The 26,625-nt window shown below is 42.6% G+C and overlaps 2 protein-coding genes across 10 annotated transcripts in view; one reads left to right on the forward strand and one right to left on the reverse strand.

The window, feature by feature from the left end:
• LOC141396822 (uncharacterized) overlaps positions 1-26,625 on the reverse strand; it is a 319,005-nt gene that overhangs the window by 46,427 nt on the left and 245,953 nt on the right. The gene's annotated exons all lie outside the window — the stretch shown is intronic.
• On the forward strand, positions 1,292-24,709 carry LOC141396821 (uncharacterized). Its single transcript, XM_073972484.1, has one exon. The coding sequence runs from the start codon at positions 1,490-1,492 to the stop codon at positions 24,524-24,526; it is 23,037 nt and encodes a 7,678-aa protein (XP_073828585.1). The 5' UTR covers positions 1,292-1,489; the 3' UTR covers positions 24,527-24,709.

Genomic DNA, 26,625 nt, shown 5'->3' on the forward strand with positions numbered 1-26,625 from the left:
GTTTTTATTGTTATGCACAAAAACAAAATAACAGAACAGAACAGAGATAAGTAAAACTGGACCAGTAATTGTAATGAAAATTGTTTTTAAGCGGAAACATAACAACAAGAACTACGAAATGGAACGGAAAATCTCAATGTTAAATGGACATTTATTTGCAAATTCGATCCCATTTCAATAAGGATTTTTAATGAAAGAACATTAAAAAAATTATGCCGGCTGATCGGTTTTTCTATAAAGCTTAGAATTAACAAGCGTCTCAATTCTCGCTAGCCTTAGTATAACAATGATCGCTTTAAAAAGTTCCATATAAAAATGCAGCTGTCCCAAAAGGTTTTAATATTTTAGGTCATTCATTACCATCAAGAATCCAATAATCTTTTACGAAAACTTACCTAAAAGAAGAAAGAGAAAAAAATTCGAAATTAGAAAAATTAGAATAGAATAAAATTAAATAAAAATAGGTCTAGTAATCAAAAGCCTATTATAATATAGACACTCAGTTCCTTGTGATATACGACCACATGTCATGCCAGTCAACAAATTTCAAATGCCAAATGCTCATTGGTACTAAACTTTTTAGCTCATTAATTAATTGCTTATTCATATCAAACGAAAAGGGCACAATCAAAATGCTAAATATTGAAACTAAAATTAAAAAACTCACCATACTTCAACTGGTTAAATACTATTAAAAAAGTAGCTTAGTAATTTTGTATAATATTTTCGGAATGTTGTGACAAACTGCATTTCACAATTAAGACAATGAAACATTTTACAAGCTCGGCCATTGCTTTGTTCGGATGTTTGTTTTTGAGCACCCACAATACACGAACTTTTGTTTTCTTTACGAAATCTGAGAATGAAATGCAAATGTTCTAAATATCACACCAAAACTATCAACTTAAGGAAAGTTCTGCTACACACAGACACACACTGACAGAAACTTCCTCACCTATTTAATTGAATTAACCTGGCAATTTGAATGTCATAATTTTAAGTTCTAATTCATGTTCGACACGGTATACCACTATGTAACTGTAATGTTCTACAATACTTATTCAGCTATACACTTTTTAAGCTACACAAATTGTACCCTACAAAATACTTCAGCAAACAAACACATTGTTAGTTATGTAAGACCTAAAAGCTTTGAATTGAAACCTGACATTCTGTCACAGGTTAGTTTTTCCGCCTCTAACAATTTAATATTCAATTACAAAAAGAATATTTTCGAAATAGAATTGCTGTTCATTTAACTGGTCGTAATTCATAAATAGGCCACGCAATATGGCAATCCGTTCAGTTCGAATTGAAACGAAACTCGTTTTATACACGGATCAGAGGAATTGCCTTTATATCGCGATCAAATACGAGTATTGTAAAGAGCGATAACAAAAAAAAAAAAAATATTGAAAACGAAAATAAGTGAAATGTAAAAAAGCGACAAACTAACAAATAAATATATTTCAAAACTAATAATTGTAAAATGTTAAAGCTTTCGATACTACTTAGCATATTTGTGGCGGCGTCTATAGCTTTAACATATTCGGGAAAGCCTTATATACATATTCGACAGGGTGATAATACCAATCAATTGATAATCAGTGTTCGACATCCATGTACAAATATCACACGTAATACAACAACTGAATTTTCAAAAACGATTCATTCCAACCGCACACATACCGAAGAATATAACGATAGTTATGAGGGAGGACACCTTAATTCAACGAAAAGAAACCACAAACCAAAGCATCTAAAGAATGGAACGGAAACAAATGAATGTACTTCTGTGGAGGCAGTAGACTTAGATACATGGGACCAAACGAAAAGTCCCTGTTCCTCCTCATCGCTAGAGCATAGTTCAAAAGATCATGATTGTGCAACGTCATCAGATGAGAAAGGAGACACAGGTTGCCTGCATTCATCATCAGAAGAAAATAAAACAAAATCTTTGTGTTCATCTTCGGAAGAGCATCAATCAAGATCTCCGTGTTCTTCGTCAAACGAGGGAAAACATTCTCCTAATTCGTGTGATGAGAGTTCCTCCGTTTCTTCATCAGAGGAAGGACACTTTAATTGCGAACACTCAGACGAAGAACGTCCGTCAAATTCTTTATCTGAATCAGATTCAAATTCTTCTGAAGGTGCAGGAGAATTAAGTGTGGAAAACCCCATCGACCAAAGCCAAGCAGATTCAAATAGTTCAGAAGAATCCCAATCCACTACAGCAACAAGTGGCACTACTGAAAGAGATGCTACAACACGAGATGTTAAAGAACCTACTACACCATCAAGTGACACTACCACAGAGGAATCTACAACACCAAATGTTGAAGAACCCACTACACCATCAGGTGTCACCACACCATCAGAAGTTGAAGGACCTACAACACCATCAAGTGGCACTACCGCAAGTGAAACAACAACCTTAGGGTCTTCAGAGGAAAATGGTGGAGAAGGATTGTCAGGGGAAGGTAGTGACGAAAAAACAACAACACCAGAAGTCCAAGGACCCACTACTCCATCAGGTGGCACCACCGCAAGTGAGGAAAATAGTGGAGAAGGATTGACAGGGGAAGATAGTGACGAAAAAACAACAACACCAGAAGGTGAAGCATCCACTACAGCATCAAGTGGCACCACCGTAAGTGAAACTACAACACCAAAGATCGAAGAACCGACTACACCAACAAGTGAAGCTGCAACACCAGAAGGGGAAGATAGTGACGAAAAAACAACAACACCAGCATTTGAAGAACCCACTACAGCATCAAGTGGCACCACCGTAAGTGAAACTACAACACCAAATATCGCAGAACCGACTACACCAACAAGTGGCACAACAACAAGTGAAGCTACAACACCAGAAGGGGAAGATAGTGACGAAAAAACAACAACACCAGATGTCGAAGAACCCACTACACCATCAAGTGGCACCACCGCAAGTGAAACAACAACCTTAGGGTCTTCAGAGGAAAATGGTGGAGGAGGATTGTCAGGGGAAGGTAGTGACGAAAAAACTACAACACCAGAAGTCCAAGGACCCACTACCCCATCAGATAGCACCGCCGCAAGTGAAGCAACAACATTAGGGTCTTCCGAGGAAAATGGTGGAGAAGGATTGACAGGGGAAGATAGTGACGAAAAAACAACACCAGAAGTTGAAGAACCCACTACAGCATCAAGTGGCACCACCGTAAGTGAAATTACAACACCAAAGATCGAAGAACCGACCACAGCATCAAGTGACACAACCACAAGTGAAGCTACAACGCCAGAAGGGGAAGATAGTGACGAAAAAACAATAACACCAGAAGTCCAAGGACCCACTACCCCATCAGGTGGCAACGCCGCAAGTGAAGCAACAACATTAGGGTCTTCTGAGGAATATAGTGGAGTAGGATTGACAGGGGAAGATAGTGACGAAAAAACAACAACACAAGAAGTTGACGAACCCACTACAGCTACAGCTACAACTACACCAACAAGTGGCACAACAACAAGTGAAGCTAAAACACCAGAAGGGGAAGATAGTGACGAAAAAACAACAACACCAGCATTTGAAGAACCCACTACAGCATCAAGTGGCACCACCATAAGTGAAACTACAACAACAAAGATCGAAGAACCGACCACAGCATCAAGTGACACAACCACGAGTGAAGCTACAACGCCAGAAGGGGAAGATAGTGACAAAAAAACAACAACCCCAGAAGTCCAAGGACCCACTACTCCATCAGGTGGCACCACCGCAAGTGAGGAAAATAGTGGAGAAGGATTGACAGGGGAAGATAGTGACGAAAAAACAACAACACAAGAAGTTGACGAACCCACTACAGCTACAGCTACAACTACACCAACAAGTGGCACAACAACAAGTGAAGCTAAAACACCAGAAGGGGAAGATAGTGACGAAAAAACAACAACACCAGCATTTGAAGAACCCACTACAGCATCAAGTGGCACCACCGTAAGTGAAACTACAACACCAAATATCGCAGAACCGACTACACCAACAAGCGGCACAGCAACAAGTGAAGCTACAACACCAGAAGCGGAAGATAGTGACGAAAAAACAACAACACCAGATGTCGAAGAACCCACTACACCATCAAGTGGCGCCACCGCAAGTGAAACAACAACCTTAGGGTCTTCAGAGGAAAATGGTGGAGGAGGATTGTCAGGGGAAGGTAGTGACGAAAAAACAACAACACCAGAAGTCCAAGGACCCACTACCCCATCAGGTGGCACCGCCGCAAGTGAAGCAACAACTTTAGGGTCTTCTGAGGAAAATAGTGGAGAAGGATTGACATGGGAAGATCGTGACGAAAAAACAACAACACCAGAAGATGAAGAACCCACTACAGCATCAAGTGGCACCAGCGTGGATGAATTTACAACACCTAATGTTGAAGAACTCACTACACCATCAAGTGGCACCACCGTAGATAAATCTACCACACTAGAAGTTGAAGAACCAACAACACCATCAAGTCTAACAACTTTAGCAACAGAATCTGAAGAAAATAATGAATCTTCTGAGGAGGGTGATGCATCGGGCCAATCTCAGACGACGTCGCCAGATGGTGAGGACTCCAAAGAAAATACTTCGAATCCAACGGCATCGGTAGGGTCTACAGAAGAAAACGGAGGAGAACAATTACCTGGCGAAGATAGTGGGGAATCAGAAAGCCTTGAATCAGAACTGGTCAATACCTCAGAAGCTAAACCAACAAATGGAACAAACACAACTGAGTCTAAAGAAAATGATATCACCTCCGAGGAATCGAATGATTCATCGATGTCTTTAGGATCATCAGAAGAAAATGGAGGCGTGTCATTACCAGGGGAAGATGGTTCGGAATCGGAAAGCCTTAATTCCTCCATATCGGAATCATCTGAATCTCTGCAATTAGATACATCAAATAGTACTGATTCAAGTGAAAGTTCGGAGTCTTTCGAAGGGTCTACGGTACCAGGAAGTTTAACTACCGTAGCAACAGAATCTGAAGAAAATAATAGCTCTTCCGAGGAAGCTGAAACTTCGAAAGAAAGTACTTCGAATACAACGACCCCGACAGGATCTTCAGAAGAAAATGCAAAAGAACAATCACACGAGGAAGGTAGTGGGGAATCAGCAACAAGTGATGCTGCAACACCAGCAGTTGAAGAACCCACTACACCATCAAGTGGCACCACCGTAAGTGAAACAACAACGTTAGGGTCTTCAGAGGAACAAAGTGGAGAAGGGTTGCCAGGGAAAGATAGTGACGAAAAAACAACAACACCAGAAGTCGAAGAACCCACTACAGCATCAAGTGGCACCACCGTTAGTGAAACTACAACACCAAATATTGAAGAACCGACTACACCAACAAGTGGCACAACCGAAAGTGAAGCAACAGTACTAGAAGAGGAAGATAGTAACGAAAAATCAACAACACAAGAAGTCGAAGAAACCACTACAGCATCAAGTGGCACCACCGTAAGTGAAACTACAACACCAAAGATTGAAGAACCGACTACACCATCAAGTGGCACAACCGCAAGTGAAGCTACAACAGCAGAAGGGGAAGATAGTGACGAAAAAACAACAACACCAGAAGTCGAAGAACCCACTACAGTATCAAGTGGCACTTCCGTAAGTGAAACTACAACACCAGAACTGACTACACCATCAAGTGGCACAACCACAAGTGAAGCTACAACAGCACAAGGGGAAGATAGTGACGAAAAAACAACAACACAAGAAGTCGAAGAACCCACTACAGCATCAAGTGGCACCACCGTAAGTGAAACGACAACACCAAAGATTGAAGAACCGACTACACCAACAAGTGAAGCTACAACAGCAGAAGGGGAAGATAGTGACGAAAAAACAATAACACCAGAAGTCGAAGAACCCACTACAGCATCAAGCGGCACCACCGTAAGTGAAACTACAACACCAAATATCGCAGAACCGACTACACCAACAAGTGGCACAACAACAAGTGGCACCACCGCAAGTGAAACAACAACCTTAGGGTCTTCAGAGGAAAATGGTGCAGAAGGATGGTCAGGGGAAGGTAGTGACGAAACAACAACAACACCAGAAGTCCAAGGACCCACTACCCCATCAGGTGGCACCACCGAGAGTGAAGCAACAACGTTAGGGTCTTCTGAGGAAAATAGTGGAGAAGGATTTACAGGGGAAGATAGTGACGAAAAAACAACAACACAAGAAGTTGAAGAACCCACTACAGCATCAAGTGGCACCACCGTAAGTGAAACTACAACACCAAAGATCGAAGAACCGACTACACCAACAAGTGGCACAACAACAAGTGAAGCTACAACACCAGAAGCGGAAGATAGTGACGAAAAAACAACAACACCAGCATTTGAAGAACCCACTACAGCATCAAGTGGCACCACCGTAAGTGAAACTACAACACCAAATATCGCAGAACCGACTACACCAACAAGTGGCACAACAACAAGTGAAGCTACAACACCAGAAGGGGAAGATAATGACGAAAAAACAACAACACCAGTTGTCGAAGAACCCACTACAGCATCAAGTGGCACCACCGTAAGTGAAACAACAACCTTAGGGTCTTCAGAGGAAAATGTTGGAGGAGGATTGTCAGGGGAAGGTAGTGACGAAAAAACAACAACACCAGAAGTTGAAGAACCCACTACAGCATCAAGTGGCACCAGCGTGGATGAATTTACAACACCAGAAGTTGAAGAACCAACTTCACCATCAAGTCTAACAACTTTAGCAACAGAATCTGAAGAAAATAATGAATATTCTGAGGAGGGTGATGCATCGGGCCAATCTCAGACGACATCGCCAGATGGTGAGGACTCCAAAGAAAATACTTCCAATCCGACAGTTTCCTTAGGATCTTCTGAAGAAAATGGTGGAGAACAATTAGTTGGGAAAGATAGTGGGGAATCAGAAAGCCTTGATTCAGAACTGGTCAATACCTCAGAAGCTAAACCAACAAATGGAACAACCACTGCTGAATCTGAAGAAGATGATATCACCTCCGAGGAATCGGAGGATTCATTGATGTCCTTAGGATCATCAGAAGGAGATGGAAGCGAATCATTACCAGGGGAAGATAGTTCGGAATCGGAAAGCCTTAATTCTTCAATATCGGAATCATCGGAATCTCTGCAATTAAATACATCAAATAGTACTGATTCAAGTATAAGTTCGGAATCTTTCGAAGGATCAACGGTACCGGGAAGTTTAACAACCATAGCGACAAAATCTGAAGAAACTAATAGCTCTTCCGAGGAGGGTGAGAAATCACAAGAAAGTACTTCGAATCCAACGGCTTCGACAGGGTCTTCCGAAGAAGATGCCAAAGAACAATCACAAGAGGAAGATGCTGCAACACCAGAAGCTGACGAACCCACTACACCATCAAGTGGCACCGCCGCAAGTGAAACAACAACCTTAGGGTCTTCAGAGGAAAATGGTGGAGAAGGATTGTCTGGGGAAGGTAGTGACGAAAAACCAACAACACCAGAAGACCTGGGACCCACTACCCCATTAGGTAGCACCACCGCAAGTGAAGCAACCACGTTAAGGTCTTCTGAGGAAAATGGTGGAGAAGGATTGACAGGGGAAGATAGTGACGAAAAAACAACAACACCAGAAGTTGAAGAACCCACTACAGCATCAAGCGGTACCACCGTAAGTGAAACTACAACACCAAAGATCGAAGAACCGACCACACCAACAAGTGGCACAACCACAAGTGAAGCTACAACGCAAGAATTGGAAGATAGTGACGAAAAAACAACAACACCAGAAGTTGAAGAACCCACTACAGCTTCAAGTGGCACCACTCTAAGTGAAACTACAACAGCAAAGATCGACGAACCGACTACACCAACAAGTGGCACAACAACAAGTGAAGCTACAACACCAGAAGGGGAAGATAGTGACGAAATATCATCAACACCAGAAGTCGAAAAACCCACTACACCATCAAGTGGCACTACCGCAAGTGAAACAACAACCTTAGGGTCTTCAGAGGAAAATGGTGGAGAAGGATTGTCAGGGGAAGGTAGTGACGAAAAAACAACAACACCAGAAGTCCAAGGACCCTTTACCCCATCAGGTGGCACCACCGCAAGTGAGGAAAATAGTGGTGAAGGATTGACAGGGGAAGATAGTGGCGAAAAAACAACAACACCAGAAGTTGAAGAACCCACTACAACATCAAGTGGCACCACCGTAAGTGAAAATACAACACAAAAGATCGAAGAACCGACTAAACCAACAAGTGGCACAACAACAAGTGAAGCTACAACACCAGAAGAGGAAGATAGTGACGAAAAAACAACAACACCAGCATTTGAAGAACCCACTACAGCATCAAGTGGCACCACCGTAAGTGAAACTACAACACCAAATATCGCAGAACCGACTACACCAACAAGTGGCACAACAGCAAGTGAAGCTACAACACCAGAAGGGGAAGATAGTGACGAAAAAACAACAACACCAGTTGTCGAAGAACCCACTACAGCATCAAGTGGCACCACCGCAAGTGAAACAACAACCTTAGGGTCTTCAGAGGAAAATGGTGGAGGAGGATTGTCAGGGGAAGGTAGTGACGAAAAAACAACAACACCAGAAGTCCAAAGACCCACTACCCCATCAGGTGGCACCGCCGCAAGTGAAGCAACAACATTAGGGTCTTCTAAGGAAAATAGTGGAGAAGGATTTACAGGGGAAGATAGTGACGAAAAAACAACAACACCAGAAGTTGAAGAACCCACTACAGCATCAAGTGGCACCACCGTAAGTGAAACTACAACACCAAAGATCGAAGAACCGACCACAGCATCAAGTGGCACAACCACAAGTGAAGCTACAACGCCAGAAGGGGAAGATAGTGACGAAAAAACAACAAAACCAGAAGTCCAAGAACCCACTACACCATCAAGTGGCACCACCGCAAGTGAAACAACAACCTTAGGGTCTTCAGAGGAAAATGGTGCAGAAGGATGGTCAGGGGAAGGTAGTGACGAAACAACAACAACACCAGAAGTCCAAGGACCCACTACCCCATCAGGTGGCACCACCGAGAGTGAAGCAACAACGTTAGGGTCTTCTGAGGAAAATAGTGGAGAAGGATTTACAGGGGAAGATAGTGACGAAAAAACAACAACACAAGAAGTTGAAGAACCCACTACAGCATCAAGTGGCACCACCGTAAGTGAAACTACAACACCAAAGATCGAAGAACCGACTACACCAACAAGTGGCACAACAACAAGTGAAGCTACAACACCAGAAGCGGAAGATGGTGACGAAAAAACAACAACACCAGCATTTGAAGAACCCACTACAGCATCAAGTGGCACCACCGTAAGTGAAACTACAACACCAAATATCGCAGAACCGACTACACCAACAAGTGGCACAACAACAAGTGAAGCTACAACACCAGAAGGGGAAGATAGTGACGAAAAAACAACAACACCAGTTGTCGAAGAACCCACTACAGCATCAAGTGGCACCACCGTAAGTGAAACAACAACCTTAGGGTCTTCAGAGGAAAATGGTGGAGGAGGATTGTCAGGGGAAGGTAGTGACGAAAAAACAACAACACCAGAAGTTGAAGAACCCACTACAGCATCAAGTGGCACCAGCGTGGATGAATTTAAAACACCAGAAGTTGAAGAACCAACTTCACCATCAAGTCTAACAACTTTAGCAACAGAATCTGAAGAAAATAATGAATCTTCTGAGGAGGGTGATGCATCGGGCCAATCTCAGACGACATCGCCAGATGTTGAGGACTCCAAAGAAAATACTTCCAATCCGACAGTTTCCTTAGGATCTTCTGAAGAAAATGGTGGAGAACAATTAGTTGGGAAAGATAGTGGGGAATCAGAAAGCCTTGATTCAGAACTGGTCAATACCTCAGAAGCTAAACCAACAAATGGAACAACCACTGCTGAATCTGAAGAAGATGGTATCACCTCCGAGGAATCGGAGGATTCATTGACGTCCTTAGGATCATCAGAAGGAGATGGAAGCGAATCATTACCAGGGGAAGATAGTTCGGAATCGGAAAGCCTTAATTCTTCAATATCGGAATCATCGGAATCTCTGCAATTAAATGCATCAAATAGTACTGATTCAAGTATAAGTTCGGAACCGGTACCGGGAAGTTTAACAACCATAGCGACAAAATCTGAAGATACTAATAGCTCTTCCGAGGAGGGTGAGAAATCACAAGAAAGTACTTCGAATCCAACGGCTTCGACAGGGTCTTCCGAAGAAGATGCCAAAGAACAATCACAAGAGGAAGATGCTGCAACACCAGAAGCTGACGAACCCACTACACCATCAAGTGGCACCGCCGCAAGTGAAACAACAACCTTAGGGTCTTCAGAGGAAAATGGTGGAGAAGGATTGTCTGGGGAAGGTAGTGACGAAAAACCAACAACACCAGAAGACCTGGGACCCACTACCCCATTAGGTAGCACCACCGCAAGTGAAGCAACAACACCAAATATCGCAGAACCGACCACAGCATCAAGTGGCACAACCACAAGTGAAGCTATAACGCCAGAAGGGGAAGATAGTGATGAAAAAACAACAACACCAGAAGTCCAAGAACCCACTACAGCTTCAAGTGGCACCACTCTAAGTGAAACTACAACAGCAAAGATCGAAGAACCGACTACACCAACAAGTGCCACAACAACAAGTGAAGCTACAACACCAGAAGAGGAAGATAGTGACGAAAAAACAACAACACCAGCATTTGAAGAACCCACTACAGCATCAAGTGGCACCACCGCAAGTGAAACTACAACACCAAATATCGCAGAACCGACTACACCAACAAGTGGCACAACAGCAAGTGAAGCTACAACACCAGAAGGGGAAGATAGTGACGAAAAAACAACAACACCAGTTGTCGAAGAGCCCACTACAGCATCAAGTGGCACCACCGCAAGTGAAACAACAACCTTAGGGTCTTCAGAGGAAAATGGTGGAGGAGGATTGTCAGGGGAAGGTAGTGACGAAAAAACAACAACACCAGAAGTCCAAGGACCCACTACCCCATCAGGTGGCACCGCCGCAAGTGAAGCAACAACATTAGGGTCTTCTGAGGAAAATAGTGGAGAAGCATTTACAGGGGAAGATAGTGACGAAAAAACAACAACACAAGAAGTTGAAGAACCCACTACAGCATCAAGTGGCACCACCGTAAGTGAAACTACAACACCAAAGATCGAAGAACCGACTACACCAACAAGTGGCACAACAACAAGTGAAGCTACAACACCAGAAGGGGAAGATAGTGACGAAATATCATCAACACCAGAAGTCGAAAAACCCACTACACCATCAAGTGGCACTACCGCAAGTGAAACAACAACCTTAGGGTCTTCAGAGGAAAATGGTGGAGGAGGATTGTCAGGGGAAGGTAGTGACGAAAAAACAACAACACCAGAAGTTGAAGAACGCACTACAACATCAAGTGGCACCACCGTAAGTGAAACTACAACACCAAAGATCGAAGAACCGACTACACCAACAAGTGGCACAACAACAAGTGAAGCTACAACACCAGAAGAGGAAGATAGTGACGAAAAAACAACAACACCAGCATTTGAAGAACCCACTACAGCATCAAGTGGCACCACCGCAAGTGAAACTACAACACCAAATATCGCAGAACCGACTACACCAACAAGTGGCACAACAGCAAGTGAAGCTACAACACCAGAAGGGGAAGATAGTGACGAAAAAACAACAACACCAGTTGTCGAAGAGCCCACTACAGCATCAAGTGGCACCACCGCAAGTGAAACAACAACCTTAGGGTCTTCAGAGGAAAATGGTGGAGGAGGATTGTCAGGGGAAGGTAGTGACGAAAAAACAACAACACCAGAAGTCCAAGGACCCACTACCCCATCAGGTGGCACCGCCGCAAGTGAAGCAACAACATTAGGGTCTTCTGAGGAAAATAGTGGAGAAGCATTTACAGGGGAAGATAGTGACGAAAAAACAACAACACCAGAAGTTGAAGAACCCACTACAGCATCAAGTGGCACCACCGTAAGTGAAACTACAACACCAAAGATCGAAGAACCGACCACAGCATCAAGTGGCACAACCACAAGTGAAGCTACAACGCCAGAAGGGGAAGATAGTGACGAAAAAACAACAAAACCAGAAGTCCAAGAACCCACTACACCATCAAGTGGTACCACCGCAAGTGAAACAACAACCTTAGGGTCTTCAGAGGAAAATGGTGCAGAAGGATGGTCAGGGGAAGGTAGTGACGAAACAACAACAACACCAGAAGTCCAAGGGCCCACTACCCCATCAGGTGGCACCACAGAGAGTGAAGCAACAACGTTAGGGTCTTCTGAGGAAAATAGTGGAGAAGGATTTACAGGGGAAGATAGTGACGAAAAAACAACAACACAAGAAGTTGAAGAACCCACTACAGCATCAAGTGGCACCACCGTAAGTGAAACTACAACACCAAAGATCGAAGAACCGACTACACCAACAAGTGGCACAACAACAAGTGAAGCTACAACACCAGAAGCGGAAGATAGTGACGAAAAAACAACAACACCAGCATTTGAAGAACCCACTACAGCATCAAGTGGCACCACCGTAAGTGAAACTACAACACCAAATATCGCAGAACCGACTACACCAACAAGTGGCACAACAACAAGTGAAGCTACAACACCAGAAGGGGAAGATAGTGACGAAAAAACAACAACACCAGTTGTCGAAGAAACCACTACAGCATCAAGTGGCACCACCGCAAGTGAAACAACAACCTTAGGGTCTTCAGAGGAAAATGGTGGAGGAGCATTGTCAGGGGAAGGTAGTGACGAAAAAACAACAACACCAGAAGTTGAAGAACCCACTACCCCATCAGGTGGCACCGCCGTAAGTGAAGCAACAACATTAGGGTCTTCAGAGGAAAATAGTGGAGAAGGATTTACAGGGGAAGATAGTGACGAAAAAACAACAACACCAGAAGTTGAAGAACCCGCTACAGCATCAAGTGGCACCACCGTAAGTGTAACTACAACACCAAAGATCGAAGAACCGACCACAGCATCAAGTGGCACAACCACAAGTGAAGCTATAACGCCAGAAGGGGAAGATAGTGATGAAAAAACAACAACACCAGAAGTCCAAGAACCCACTACCCCATCAGGTGGCACCACCGAGAGAGAAGCAACAACGTTAGGGTCTTCTGAGGAAAACAGTGGAGAAGGATTGACAGGGGAAGATAGTGACGAAAAAACAACAACGCCAGAAGTTGAAGAACCCACTACAGCATCAAGTGGAACCACCGTAAGTGAAACTACAACCCCAAAGATCGAAGAACCGACTACAACAACAAGTGGCACAGCAACAAGTGAAGCTACAACACCAGAAGGGGAAGATAGTGACCAAAAAACAACAACACCAGATGTCGAAGAACCCACTACACCATCAAGTGGCGCCACCGCAAGTGAAACAACAACCTTAGGGTCTACAGAGGAAAATGGTGGAGAAGGATTGTCAGGGGAAGGAAGTGAGGAAAAAGCAACAACACCAGAAGTCCAAGGACCCACTACCCCATCAGCTGACACCACCGCAAGTGAAGCAACAACGTTAGGGTCTTCTGATGAAAATAGTGGAGAAGGATTGACAGGGGAAGATAGTGACGAAAAAACAACAACACCAGAAGTTGAAGAACCCACTACAGCATCAAGTGGCATCAGCGTGGATGAATCTACAACACCGAAAGTTGAAGAACCCACTACACCATCAAGTGGCACCACCGTAGATAAATCTACCACACTAGAAGTTGAAGAACCAACTTCACCATCAAGTCTAACAACTTTAGCAACAGAATCTGAAGAAAATAATGAATCTTCTGAGGAGGGTGATGCATCGGGCCAATCTCAGACGACGTCGCCAGATGGTGAGGACTCCAAAGAAAATACTTCGAATCCAACGGCATCGGTAGGGTCTACAGAAGAAAACGGAGGAGAACAATTACCTGGCGAAGATAGTGGGGAATCAGAAAGCCTTGAATCAGAACTGGTCAATACCTCAGAAGCTAAACCAACAAATGGAACAAACACAACTGAGTCTAAAGAAAATGATATCACCTCCGAGGAATCGAATGATTCATCGATGTCTTTAGGATCATCAGAAGAAAATGGAGGCGTGTCATTACCAGGGGAAGATGGTTCGGAATCGGAAAGCCTTAATTCCTCAATATCGGAATCATCTGAATCTCTGCAATTAGATACATCAAATAGTACTGATTCAAGTGAAAGTTCGGAGTCTTTCGAAGGGTCTACGGTACCAGGAAGTTTAACTACCATAGCAACAGAATCTGAAGAAAATAATAGCTCTTCCGAGGAAGCTGAAACTTCGAAAGAAAGTACTTCGAATACAACGACCCCGACAGGATCTTCAGAAGAAAATGCAAAAGAACAATCACACGAGGAAGGTAGTGGGGAATCAGCAACAAGTGATGCTGCAACACCAGCAGTTGAAGAACCCACTACACCATCAAGTGGCACCACCGTAAGTGAAACAACAACGTTAGGGTCTTCAGAGGAACAAAGTGGAGAAGGGTTGCCAGGGAAAGATAGTGACGAAAAAACAACAACACCAGAAGTCGAAGAACCCACTACAGCATCAAGTGGCACCACCGTAAGTGAAACTACAACACCAAAGATTGAAGAACCGACTACACCAACAAGTGGCACAACCGAAAGTGAAGCAACAGTACTAGAAGAGGAAGATAGTAACGAAAAATCAACAACACAAGAAGTCGAAGAAACCACTACAGCATCAAGTGGCACCACCGTAAGTGAAACTACAACACCAACGATTGAAGAACCGACTACACCATCAAGTGGCACAACCGCAAGTGAAGCTACAACAGCAGAAGGGGAAGATAGTGACGAAAAAACAACAACACCAGAAGTCGAAGAACCCACTACAGTATCAAGTGGCACTTCCGTAAGTGAAACTACAACACCAGAACTGACTACACCATCAAGTGGCACAACCACAAGAGAAGCTACAACAGCACAAGGCGAAGATAGTGACGAAAAAACAACAACACAAGAAGTCGAAGAACCCACTACAGCATCAAGTGGCACCACCGTAAGTGAAACGACAACACCAAAGATTGAAGAACCGACTACACCAACAAGTGAAGCTACAACAGCAGAAGGGGAAGATAGTGACGAAAAAACAATAACACCAGAAGTCGAAGAACCCACTACAGCATCAAGCGGCACCACCCTAAGTGAAACTACAACACCAAAGATTGAAGAAACGACTACACTAATAAGTGGCACAACCACAAGTGAAGCTACAACAGCACAAGGGGAAGATAGTGACGAAAAATCATCAACACCAGAAGTCCAAGGACCCACTACCCCATCAGGTGGCACCACCGCAAGTGGGGAAAATAGTGGAGAAGGATTGACAGGGGAAGATAGTTGCGAAAGAACAACAACACAAGAAGTTGAAGAACCCACTACAGCATCAAGTGACACCACCGTAGGTGAAACTACAACACCAAAGATCGAAGAACCGACAACACCAACAAGTGGCACAACAACAAGTGAAGCTACAACACCAGAAGGGGAAGATAGTGACGAAAAAACAACAACACCAGATGTCGAAGAACCCACTACACCATCAAGTGGCACCACCGCAAGTGAAACAACAACCTTAGGGTCTACAGAGGAAAACGGTGGAGGAGGATTGTCAGGGGAAGATAGTGACGAAAAAACAACAACACCAGAAGTCCAAGGACCCACTACCCCATCAGGTGGCACCACCGAGAGTGAAGCAACAACGTTAGGGTCTTCTGAGGAAAATAGTGGAGAAGGATTGACAGGGGAAGATAGTGACGAAACAACAACAACACCAGAAGTTGAAGAACCCACTACAGCATCAAGTGGTACCACCGTAAGTGAAACTACAACACCAGAGATCGAAGAACCGACTACACCAACAAGTGGCACCACCGCAAGTGAAACAACAACCTTAGGGTCTTCAGAGGAAAATGGTGGAGAAGGATTGTCAGGGGAAGGAAGTGAGGAAAAAGCAACAACACCAGAAGTCCAAGGACCCACTACCCCATCAGGTGGCACCGCCGCAAGTGAAGCAACAACATTAGGGTCTTCGGAGGAAAATAGTGGAGAAGGATTGCCAGGGGAAGATAGTGACGAAAAAACAACAACACCAGAAGTTGAAGAACCCACCACAGCATCAAGTGGCACCACTGAACCAAAGATCGAAGAACCGACTACACCAACAAGTGGCACAACCGCAAGTGAAGCTATAACACAAGAAGGGGAAGATAGTGCCGAAAAAACAACAACACTAGAAGTCGAAGAACATACTACCCCATCAGGTGGCACCACAGCTAGTGAAACAACAACGTTGGGCTCTTCTGATGAAAATAATGGAGAAGGATTGTCAGGGGAAGAGAGTGACGAAAAAGCAACAACACCAGAAGTTGAAGAACCCACTACAGCATCAAGTGGCACCACCGTAAGTGAAATTACAACGCCAAAGATTGAAGAACCGACTACACCAACAAGTGGCACAACCACAAGTGAAGCTACAACACCAGAAGGGGAAGATAGTGACGAAAAAACAGCAACACCAGAAGTCGAAGAATCCACTACTCCATCAGGTGGCACCACCGCAAGTGAAACAACAACGTTAGGGTCTTCTGATGAAAATAGTGGAGAAGGATTGTCAGGGGAAGATAGTGACGAAAAAGCAACAACACCAGAAGTCCAAGGACCCACTACCCCATTAGGTGGCACCACCGCAAGTGAAACAACAACGTCTTCTGATGAAAATAGTGGAGACGGATTGTCGGGGGAAGATAGTGACGAAAAAACAACAACACCAGAAGTTGAAGAACCCACCACAGCATCAAGTGGCACCACTGAACCAAAGATCGAAGAACCGACTACACCAACAAGTGGCACAATCACAAGTGAAGATACAACACCAGAAGGGGAAGATAGTGACGAAAAAACAACAACACCAGAAGTCCAAGGACCCACTACCCCATCAGGTGGCACTACCGCAAGTGAAACAACAACGTTAGGGTCTTCAGAAGAAAATAGTGGAAAAGAATTGTCAGGGGAAGATAGTGAGGAAAAAACAACAACACCAGAAGTCGAAGAACCCACAACCCCATCAGGTGGCACCACCGCAAGTGAAACAACAACGTTAGGGTCTTCAGATGAAAATAGTGGAGAAGGATTGTCAGGGGAAGATAGTGACGAAACAACAACAACACCAGAAGTTGAAGAACCCACTACAGCATCAAGTGGTACCACCGTAAGTGAAACTACAACACCAGAGATCGAAGAACCGACTACACCAACAAGTGGCACCACCGCAAGTGAAACAACAACCTTAGGGTCTTCAGAGGAAAATGGTGGAGAAGGATTGTCAGGGGAAGGAAGTGAGGAAAAAGCAACAACACCAGAAGTCCAAGGACCCACTACCCCATCAGGTGGCACCGCCGCAAGTGAAGCAACAACATTAGGGTCTTCGGAGGAAAATAGTGGAGAAGGATTGCCAGGGGAAGATAGTGACGAAAAAACAACAACACCAGAAGTTGAAGAACCCACCACAGCATCAAGTGGCACCACTGAACCAAAGATCGAAGAACCGACTACACCAACAAGTGGCACAACCGCAAGTGAAGCTATAACACAAGAAGGGGAAGATAGTGCCGAAAAAACAACAACACTAGAAGTCGAAGAACATACTACCCCATCAGGTGGCACCACAGCTAGTGAAACAACAACGTTGGGCTCTTCTGATGAAAATAATGGAGAAGGATTGTCAGGGGAAGAGAGTGACGAAAAAGCAACAACACCAGAAGTTGAAGAACCCACTACAGCATCAAGTGGCACCACCGTAAGTGAAATTACAACGCCAAAGATTGAAGAACCGACTACACCAACAAGTGGCACAACCACAAGTGAAGCTACAACACCAGAAGGGGAAGATAGTGACGAAAAAACAGCAACACCAGAAGTCGAAGAATCCACTACTCCATCAGGTGGCACCACCGCAAGTGAAACAACAACGTTAGGGTCTTCTGATGAAAATAGTGGAGAAGGATTGTCAGGGGAAGATAGTGACGAAAAAGCAACAACACCAGAAGTCCAAGGACCCACTACCCCATTAGGTGGCACCACCGCAAGTGAAACAACAACGTCTTCTGATGAAAATAGTGGAGACGGATTGTCGGGGGAAGATAGTGACGAAAAAACAACAACACCAGAAGTTGAAGAACCCACCACAGCATCAAGTGGCACCACTGAACCAAAGATCGAAGAACCGACTACAACAACAAGTGGCACAACCACAAGTGAAGATACAACACCAGAAGGGGAAGATAGTGACGAAAAAACAACAACACCAGAAGTCCAAGGACCCACTACCCCATCAGGTGGCACTACCGCAAGTGAAACAACAACGTTAGGGTCTTCAGAAGAAAATAGTGGAGAAGAATTGTCAGGGGAAGATAGTGAGGAAAAAACAACAACACCAGAAGTCGAAGAACCCACAACCCCATCAGGTGGCACCACCGCAAGTGAAACAACAACGTTAGGGTCTTCAGATGAAAATAGTGGAGAAGGATTGTCAGGGGAAGATAGTGACGAAAAAGCAACAACACCTGAAGTCCAAGGACCCACTACCCCATCAGGTGGCACCACTGCAATTGAAACAACAACGTTAAGGTCTTCTGATGAAAATAATGGAGACGGTTTGTCAGGGGAAGATGGTGCCAAGAAAACAACAACACCAGAAGTTGAAGAACCCACTACAGCATCAAGTGGCACCACCGTAAGTGAAATTACTACACCAAAGATTGAAGAACCGACTGCACCAACAAGTGGCACAACCACAAGTGAAGCTATAACACAAGGAGGGGAAGATAGTGACGAAAAAACAACAACACCAGAAGTCGAAGAACATACTACCCCATCAGGTGGCACCACAGCAAGTGAAACAACAACGTTAGGCTCTTCTGATGAAAATAATGGAGAAGGATTATCAGGGGAAGATAGTGACGAAAAAGCAACAACACCAGAAGTTGAAGAACCCACTACAGCATCAAGTGGCACCACCGTAAGTGAAATTACAACGCCAAAGATTGAAGAACCGACTACACCAACAAGTGGCACAACCACAAGTGAAGCTACAACATCAGAAGGGAAAGATAGTGACGAAAAAACAGCAACACCAGAAGTCGAAGGACCCACTACCCCATCAGGTGGCACCGCCACAAGTGAAACAACAACGTTAGGGACTTCAGATGAAAATAGTGGAGAAGGATTGTCAGGGGAAGATAGTGACGAAAAAGCGACAACACCAGAAGTAGAAGAACCCACTGCTCCATCAGGTGGCACCACCGCAAGTGAAACAACAACGTTAGGGTCTTCTGATGAAAATAGTGGAGAAGGATTGTCAGGGGAAGATAGTGACGAAAAAGCAACAACACCTGAATTCCAAGGACCCACTACCCCATCAGGTGGCACCACTGCAATTGAAACAAAAACGTTAGGGTCTTCTGATGAAAATAATGGAGAAGGTTTGTCAGGGGAAGATGGTGACAAGAAAACAACAACACCAGAAGTTGAAGAACCCACTACAGCATCAAGTGGCACCACCGCAAGTGAAACAACAACGTTAGAGTCTTCTGATGAAAATAGTGGAGAAGGATTGTCAGGGGAAGATAGTGACGAAAAAGCAACAACACCTGAAGACCAAGGACCCACTAACCCATCAGGTGGCACCACTGCAATTGAAACAACAACGTTAGGGTCTTCTGATGAAAATAATGGAGAAGGTTTGTCAGGGGAAGATGGTGACAAGAAAACAACAACACCAGAAGTTGAAGAACCCACTACAGCATCAAGTGGCACCACCGTAAGTGAAATTACTACACCAAAGATTGAAGAACCGACTGCACCAACAAGTGGCACAACCACAACTGAAGCTACAACACCAGAAGGGAAAGATAGTGACGAAAAAACATCAACACCAGCAGTCGAAGAACCCACTACTCCATCAGGTGGCACCACCGCAAGTAAAACAACAACGTTAGGGTCTTCTGATGAAAATAGTGGAGAAGGATTGTCAGGCGAAGGTAGTGACGAAAAAACAACAACACCAGAAGTCCAAGGACCCACCACCCCATCAGATGGCACCACCGCAAGTGAAACAACAACGTTAGGGTCTTCTGAAGAAAATAGTGGAGAAGGATTGTCAGGCGAAGGTAGTGACGAAAAAACAACAACACCAGAAGTCCAAGGACCCACCACCCCATCAGATGGCACCACCGCAAGTGAAACAACAACGTTAGGGTCTTCTGATGAAAATAGTGGAGAAGGATTGTCAGGGGAAGATAGTGACGAAAAAGCAACAACACCTGAAGTCCAAGGACCCACTACCCCATCAGGTGGCACCACCGCAAGTAAAACAACAACGTTAGGGTCTTCTGATGAAAATAGTGGAGAAGGATTGTCAGGGGAAGATAGTGACGAAAAAACAACAACACCAGAAGTCCAAGAACCCACAACCCCATCAGGTGGCACCACCGCAGTTGAAGCAACAACATTAGGGACTTCAGATGGAAATAGTGGAGAAGGATTGTCAGGGGAAGAAAGTGACGAAAAAACAACAACACCAAAAGTTGAAGAACCCATTACAGCATCAGGTGGCACCACCGCAATTGAAACAACAACGTTAGGGTCTTCTGATGAAAATAGTGGAGAAGGATTGTCAGGGGAAGATGATGACAAGAAAACAACAACAGTAGAAGTTGAAGAACCCACTACAGCATCAAGTGGCACCACCGTAAGTGAAACTACACCACCAAAGATTGAAGAACCGACTACACCAACAAGTGTCACAACCACAAGTGAAGCTACAACACCAGAAGTGGAAGATAGTGACGAAAAAACAACAACACCAGAAGTCCAAAAAACCACAACCCCATCAGGTGGCACCACCGCAAGTAAAACAACAACGTTAGGGTCTTCAGAAGAAAATAGTGAAGAGGGATTGTCAGGGGAAGATAGTGACGAAAAAGCAACAACACCAGAAGCCCAAGGACCCACTACCCCATCAGGTGGCACCAACGCAAGTGAAACAACAACTATAGGGTCTGCTGATGAAAATAATGGAGAAGGCTTGTCAGGGGAAGATAGTGACGAAAAAACAACAACACCAGAAGTTGAAGAACCCACTACAGCATCAAGTGGCACCACCCTAAGTGAAACTACAACACCAAAGTTTGAAGAACCGACTACACCAACAAGTGGCACAACAACAAGTGAAGCTACATCACCAGAAGGGACTGATAGTGACGAAAAAACAACTACACCAGAAGTCCAAGGACCCACTACCCTAGCAGGTAGCACCACCGCAAGTGAAACAACATCGTTAGGGTCTTCAGAAGAAAATAGCGGAGAAGGATTGGCAGGGGAAGATAGTGACGAAAATACAACAACACCAGAAGTCCAAGAACCCACAACCCCATCAGGTGGCACCACCGCAAGTGAAACAACAACGTTAGGGTCTTCTAAGGAAAATAGTGGAGAAGGATTGTCAGGGGAAGATAGTGACGAAACAACAGCAACACCAGAAGTCGAAGAACCCACTGCAGCATCAAGTGGCACCACCGTAAGTGAAACTACAACACCAAAGATTGAAGAACCGACTACATCATCAAGTGGCACAATCACAAGTGAAGCTACAACACCAGAAATTGAAGAACCCTCTACACCATCACGTGGCACCACTGCCCCTGTCAGTGAAACTACTTTGGCAACGACATTAGAAGTTGGAAGTTCTTCTGTACCGACAACTTTAGCAACAGAATCTGAAGAAAATAATGAATCTTCTGAGGAGGGTGATGCATCGGGCCAATCTCAGACGACGTCCCCAGATGGTGAGGACTCCAAAGAAAATAATTCGAATCCAACGGCTTCATTAGGGTCTTCAGAAGAAAATGGAGGGTTGCAATTACCAGGGAAAGATAGAGAGGACTCAGGAAGTCTTGATGCAGAACTGGAGAATATCTCAGCAGCTAAACCAACAAATGGAACAAACACAACAGAATCTGAAGAAAATAATAGCTCTCTAGAGGAGGGTGATATGACGTGGCCAAATGTAGATGATTCAAAGGAAAATAGTTCGAATTCAACAGGATCTACTGGTTCTTCAGAGGAATATGGAGGAGAATCATCATCAGGGGAAGATAGTTCGGAATCCGATAGTCTTTATTCTTCAGAATCGGAATCGTCAGATTCTCTTCAATTAGATGCATCAAATAGTACCTCTTCAAGTGAAAGTTCTGAGTCTTATGAAGATTCAATTGGCGATGATTTTAACTCCCGTTCGGATGAAGATAAAGATGGAAAATATGGTTATGGTTCTTCAGAATTGAGTAATGAAAAGAAGACGCATAGTTCCAGTTCGAGGGAAGGTAGTCACAAACATCGTGACAAATTCCGGAAAAATAGTTCTGAAGAAGGGAAAATGAATAAATGGAAACAAAACTCAAAAGAAAAAAGTGGAGAATCAGGATACCCCAGATTTGGAAATTCCTCAGGAACTCACCATGGAAAACATAAGGGGTCGCACTATTTTACTTCGGAGGAAGGTCATAAAAATCATGGTCACGGTAAAGGGGACAAATCAAAACATAAGCACCAGTCAGGAGACGCATATGTTAATGGAACAAATGCAACAGAATATCCAACAAATATGGGCAATACCAACTTTGGCAATTCCTCAAGAACTCACAATGGAAAACATAAGGGGTCGCACTATTTAAGTTCAGAGGAAGATCATAAAGATCATGGTCATGGTAAAGGGGACAAATGGAAACATAAGCACCAATCAGGAGATGCAGATGTTAATGGAACAAATACAACAGAATATCCAACAGATATGGGCAATACCAACTTTGGCAATTCCTCAAGAACTCACCATGGAAAACATAAGGGGTCGCACTATTTAAGTTCAGAGGAAGGTCATAAAGATCATGGTCATGGTAAAGGGGACAAATCAAAACATAATCACCATTCGAGAGAAGAACATGACAAAAAGACACAAGATCACACAGAAGTCGCAGATTTTAATACAAATCCAACAGAATATCCAACTGCTGTAGATAGTAATGAGCAATCGAACTTTTCTGGTTCAAAGGAAGGTCATGAGGAATCATCACATGAGAAATCGCAACATACACATTCAACAGGACATGATGACAAATATAAACACGACCAGAAAGATGTAAATGGAAACGTTGATCTAAAGTCTTCAGAAGATACCCATACTGTAGACAAAGATGGAGAATCCCACTCAGTTAGTTCAGAGGAAAATCATGCAAAACATATTGACAGTAAAGAGAAAAAATCCCATCAGACAAGTTCTGAAGAAGAAGGAAATGGTAAAAAAACACAACATAATTCGGGTTATTCCTACTCTACATCAAAGCCCTCAGAATACCCATACACAGGAAACAATGATAAAAAATCCCACTCTTTAAGTTCAGACGAAGATCACGATAAACATTTTGGCAGTAGAGAGGTGAACATCCATAAGACAAGTTCGGAAGAAGATACTTCTTCAGCTAAGAACAAAGATAAAGAATCTCATTTTACAAATTCAGGGGAAAGCCATGAAAATCATTCTGGCAGTACAGAAGGGAAACAAGAACATGTTAACAAATCTGAACATAAGCATCAAAAGGAAGACGCCAATGGCAAAACCTCACATTATCAGTCGGAAAAACATACAACAAGTTCTGAAGAAGAATCTGGCAAATTGGACTCGTTGAGTTCAACAGAGAATTCAAAACATAAAAACCACTCCAATGAAAAAAATAAGCACCACACACAACATCAAAATCAGGATAAAAAATCGCATGTTTCTAGTTCGGAGAAAGGCAGCGACAAATCCTTAAATACGACATCCAACAAAAAGGGGAAATCCGAAGAAGAAACCTCAAAGGAAAATTCAGAATCTCTAGAAAATTCAGCTCAAAAGGAAAATGATTCAAAAACTGAAGACGACAAACGAACTCCACGAAGAACCAGATTTGCCAGACATACTCGAAAATCTTCAGAACTATTGCCAGCTATAGATGAAGAGAAGAAGTCGTTTTTGGCTTTAGACGGGTTTTCACCAAGCAAATCGGTTTATTTTCTTTCCAAGTCACAGCCACAGACCTTGTCGAAATCAGAAGCCAAGAGAGATCAGTTATATGAAAATTTCGATAATTATTTGAAGAAGGTAGTCGTCGCCGACACCATGGAGTATAAAACGAATGGTAGGAATGGATTTGTGGTTAAAGTTAATCCTAGTCAAAATGGACAAGCCAATGTAAAGATCTACACTGCCAGCCGATATGAAATCCTCAATTCTAGAACAATCTGAAAGGGATGTGGCTACAAAGCCAGCATAATAGTTTATTACTTACAGGGACTATAGGCAATATATAGTTGTTTATTTATGTAAAATATAGTATCAATGTTTTAAATTTTAGTAACTTTATTATAAAACGAAATTAAAAAAATACGAAAAATATTTTAAAATAAATTTGTAATTGTATGTTTTCAAGTGTCTTGGGGTATTTCCAACTACAGTCTTATTGATACACAGGTGCATCTATGATCTTGTTTATACTAAAGAGACTGGAATATGATAAATAGCAACTAACATAGCACCATATCGATGTTAGTCAATTTGACAACATTTTCTCCTGTATGCATGAAAATTGAATAAAGAAGTAAAAGTTACAGAATGCATTGCGGAATGAAATATATATAATATGTAGAACAATATGTGAAATAATGCCCATTTTGAAAGATGAACATTTGTGTTTTTCCTACCTCTGCAATCGTTGGTGTTTTCTTTTAAATCCATACATTGTGTCTGTCATACCCCCCGATAGTGTGCAGAAAGTGAGCAGAATATCAACATCCATTGTGTGTTATCCGATTTTGCAAACTTATCCAATTCCAATACCTGTTTGCACTTTGTGAGATGAAATGTGAAATGAGACAGACGTGTGATGTTTCCAAACAATAAGAATTCCTAAACCAGGTACACAAACAAATTGAACAAAAAACGCCTAGCATGAACTTTTAATATACTGAGAAAGAAAGAAAAAGGTGTATGTACGATCTTAATAAATATATTTTTAATGTCTCAATTGAAATCAATAGGATTTAATGTTGTTACCGAAATGTGAAATTCTAAAATTCCACTTAATCCATTATTATCCTGTTACAACGGCAGTTTTTCTCCTCACTCACGTACATCACCACAATGAATGGCTTGGCATATTCATTTTCAATTTTGGTCATACAAATAAACCTTTGGTGTTCTCAGTCAATATTTCATTCGTTGTTACATACAAATACTCACATATATGTTTGTAGCATTTTCATTCCAATGTGAAGTTTCTGCATGAATATATGTGAACAACTTGTTTTTCGACAACCCAGCTAACAATTTCTTGCGATGATTCTGTTAAATGTTAGATTTTATTACGATAAAATTTATATACATATTGAAGAAATTCTGAAAAGGAACCTGCATTGAAAAATTAAAAAAAAAGAAAGTATAAAGTATAAGTAACAAAAATAATTATACATATTTTTGAGTAGCTAGGTTATTGTGGTCTCTTTGTACTGTAGCAGGTTCCGATTTGTGGTATTTTATTTCAATGACTGATATCACTGTTTCTTTTGAACGTTCTTATAGAGAGCGTCTTTTTTGACTCGCATCTATTCGAGCAAAACATTGGTTTTTAAGAACAAAAACAACATTACTAGTGGGGATTTGTGGCAAGATCCGATACTAAAATCTTTTCTTCCTATCTTTTTTACACCCTGATGAGCAATGCCAATTTTTCCCTAATAAATAAAAGTTATTTTAATAAAATATTAAAACTACGACTTTGGGGTTAAGGTATTTTTAATAGGATGTATTGACTAATTTATACATTAGGAAAAATCCGGAATTTTTTGATTTTTGTCCGAAATTGTGACGAAAATCTAAATTTCCTTCGATCTGAATTTCGCAACAAATATAAAAAATATTGTATTTTTCTGCATAATTTCGTATGTTTCTTCAGAATTTTATTCGAAATTGTCACGAAAATCAAAACATTTCTCAGAATTTTTCGAAAAAAAACTCGCGCTTTTAAAACTTATTTTGTATGATATGATAAATCACGTCCATACAACTTTTGTACCTGTTCCAAAAAAAAAAGTTAGCTGGGTATGTTTTCTACTGTATACGTGTGCATACACACATACTTACTGTTCCACATTGAAACATTTGATATTTTTCTAAAGATTTATTCGTTGTTGAAATAAAACAGAGTTTTTACTAAAACCAATTTTTCTGACCATATAGGAAAAATGTTGTTTGTGACCTGTCGGTTGTTGATGCTTTTATTGGAATTTTTATTTATTTTAGTTTTGTGCGATTTGTTATTGGAAAATACCAATCGGAAGAAAAAAACA

The sequence above is a fragment of the Musca autumnalis genome, unplaced genomic scaffold (assembly GCF_047663935.1).
Source record: "Musca autumnalis isolate F117 unplaced genomic scaffold, ASM4766393v1 scaffold_3, whole genome shotgun sequence".
Lineage (NCBI taxonomy): Eukaryota > Metazoa > Arthropoda > Insecta > Diptera > Muscidae > Musca > Musca autumnalis.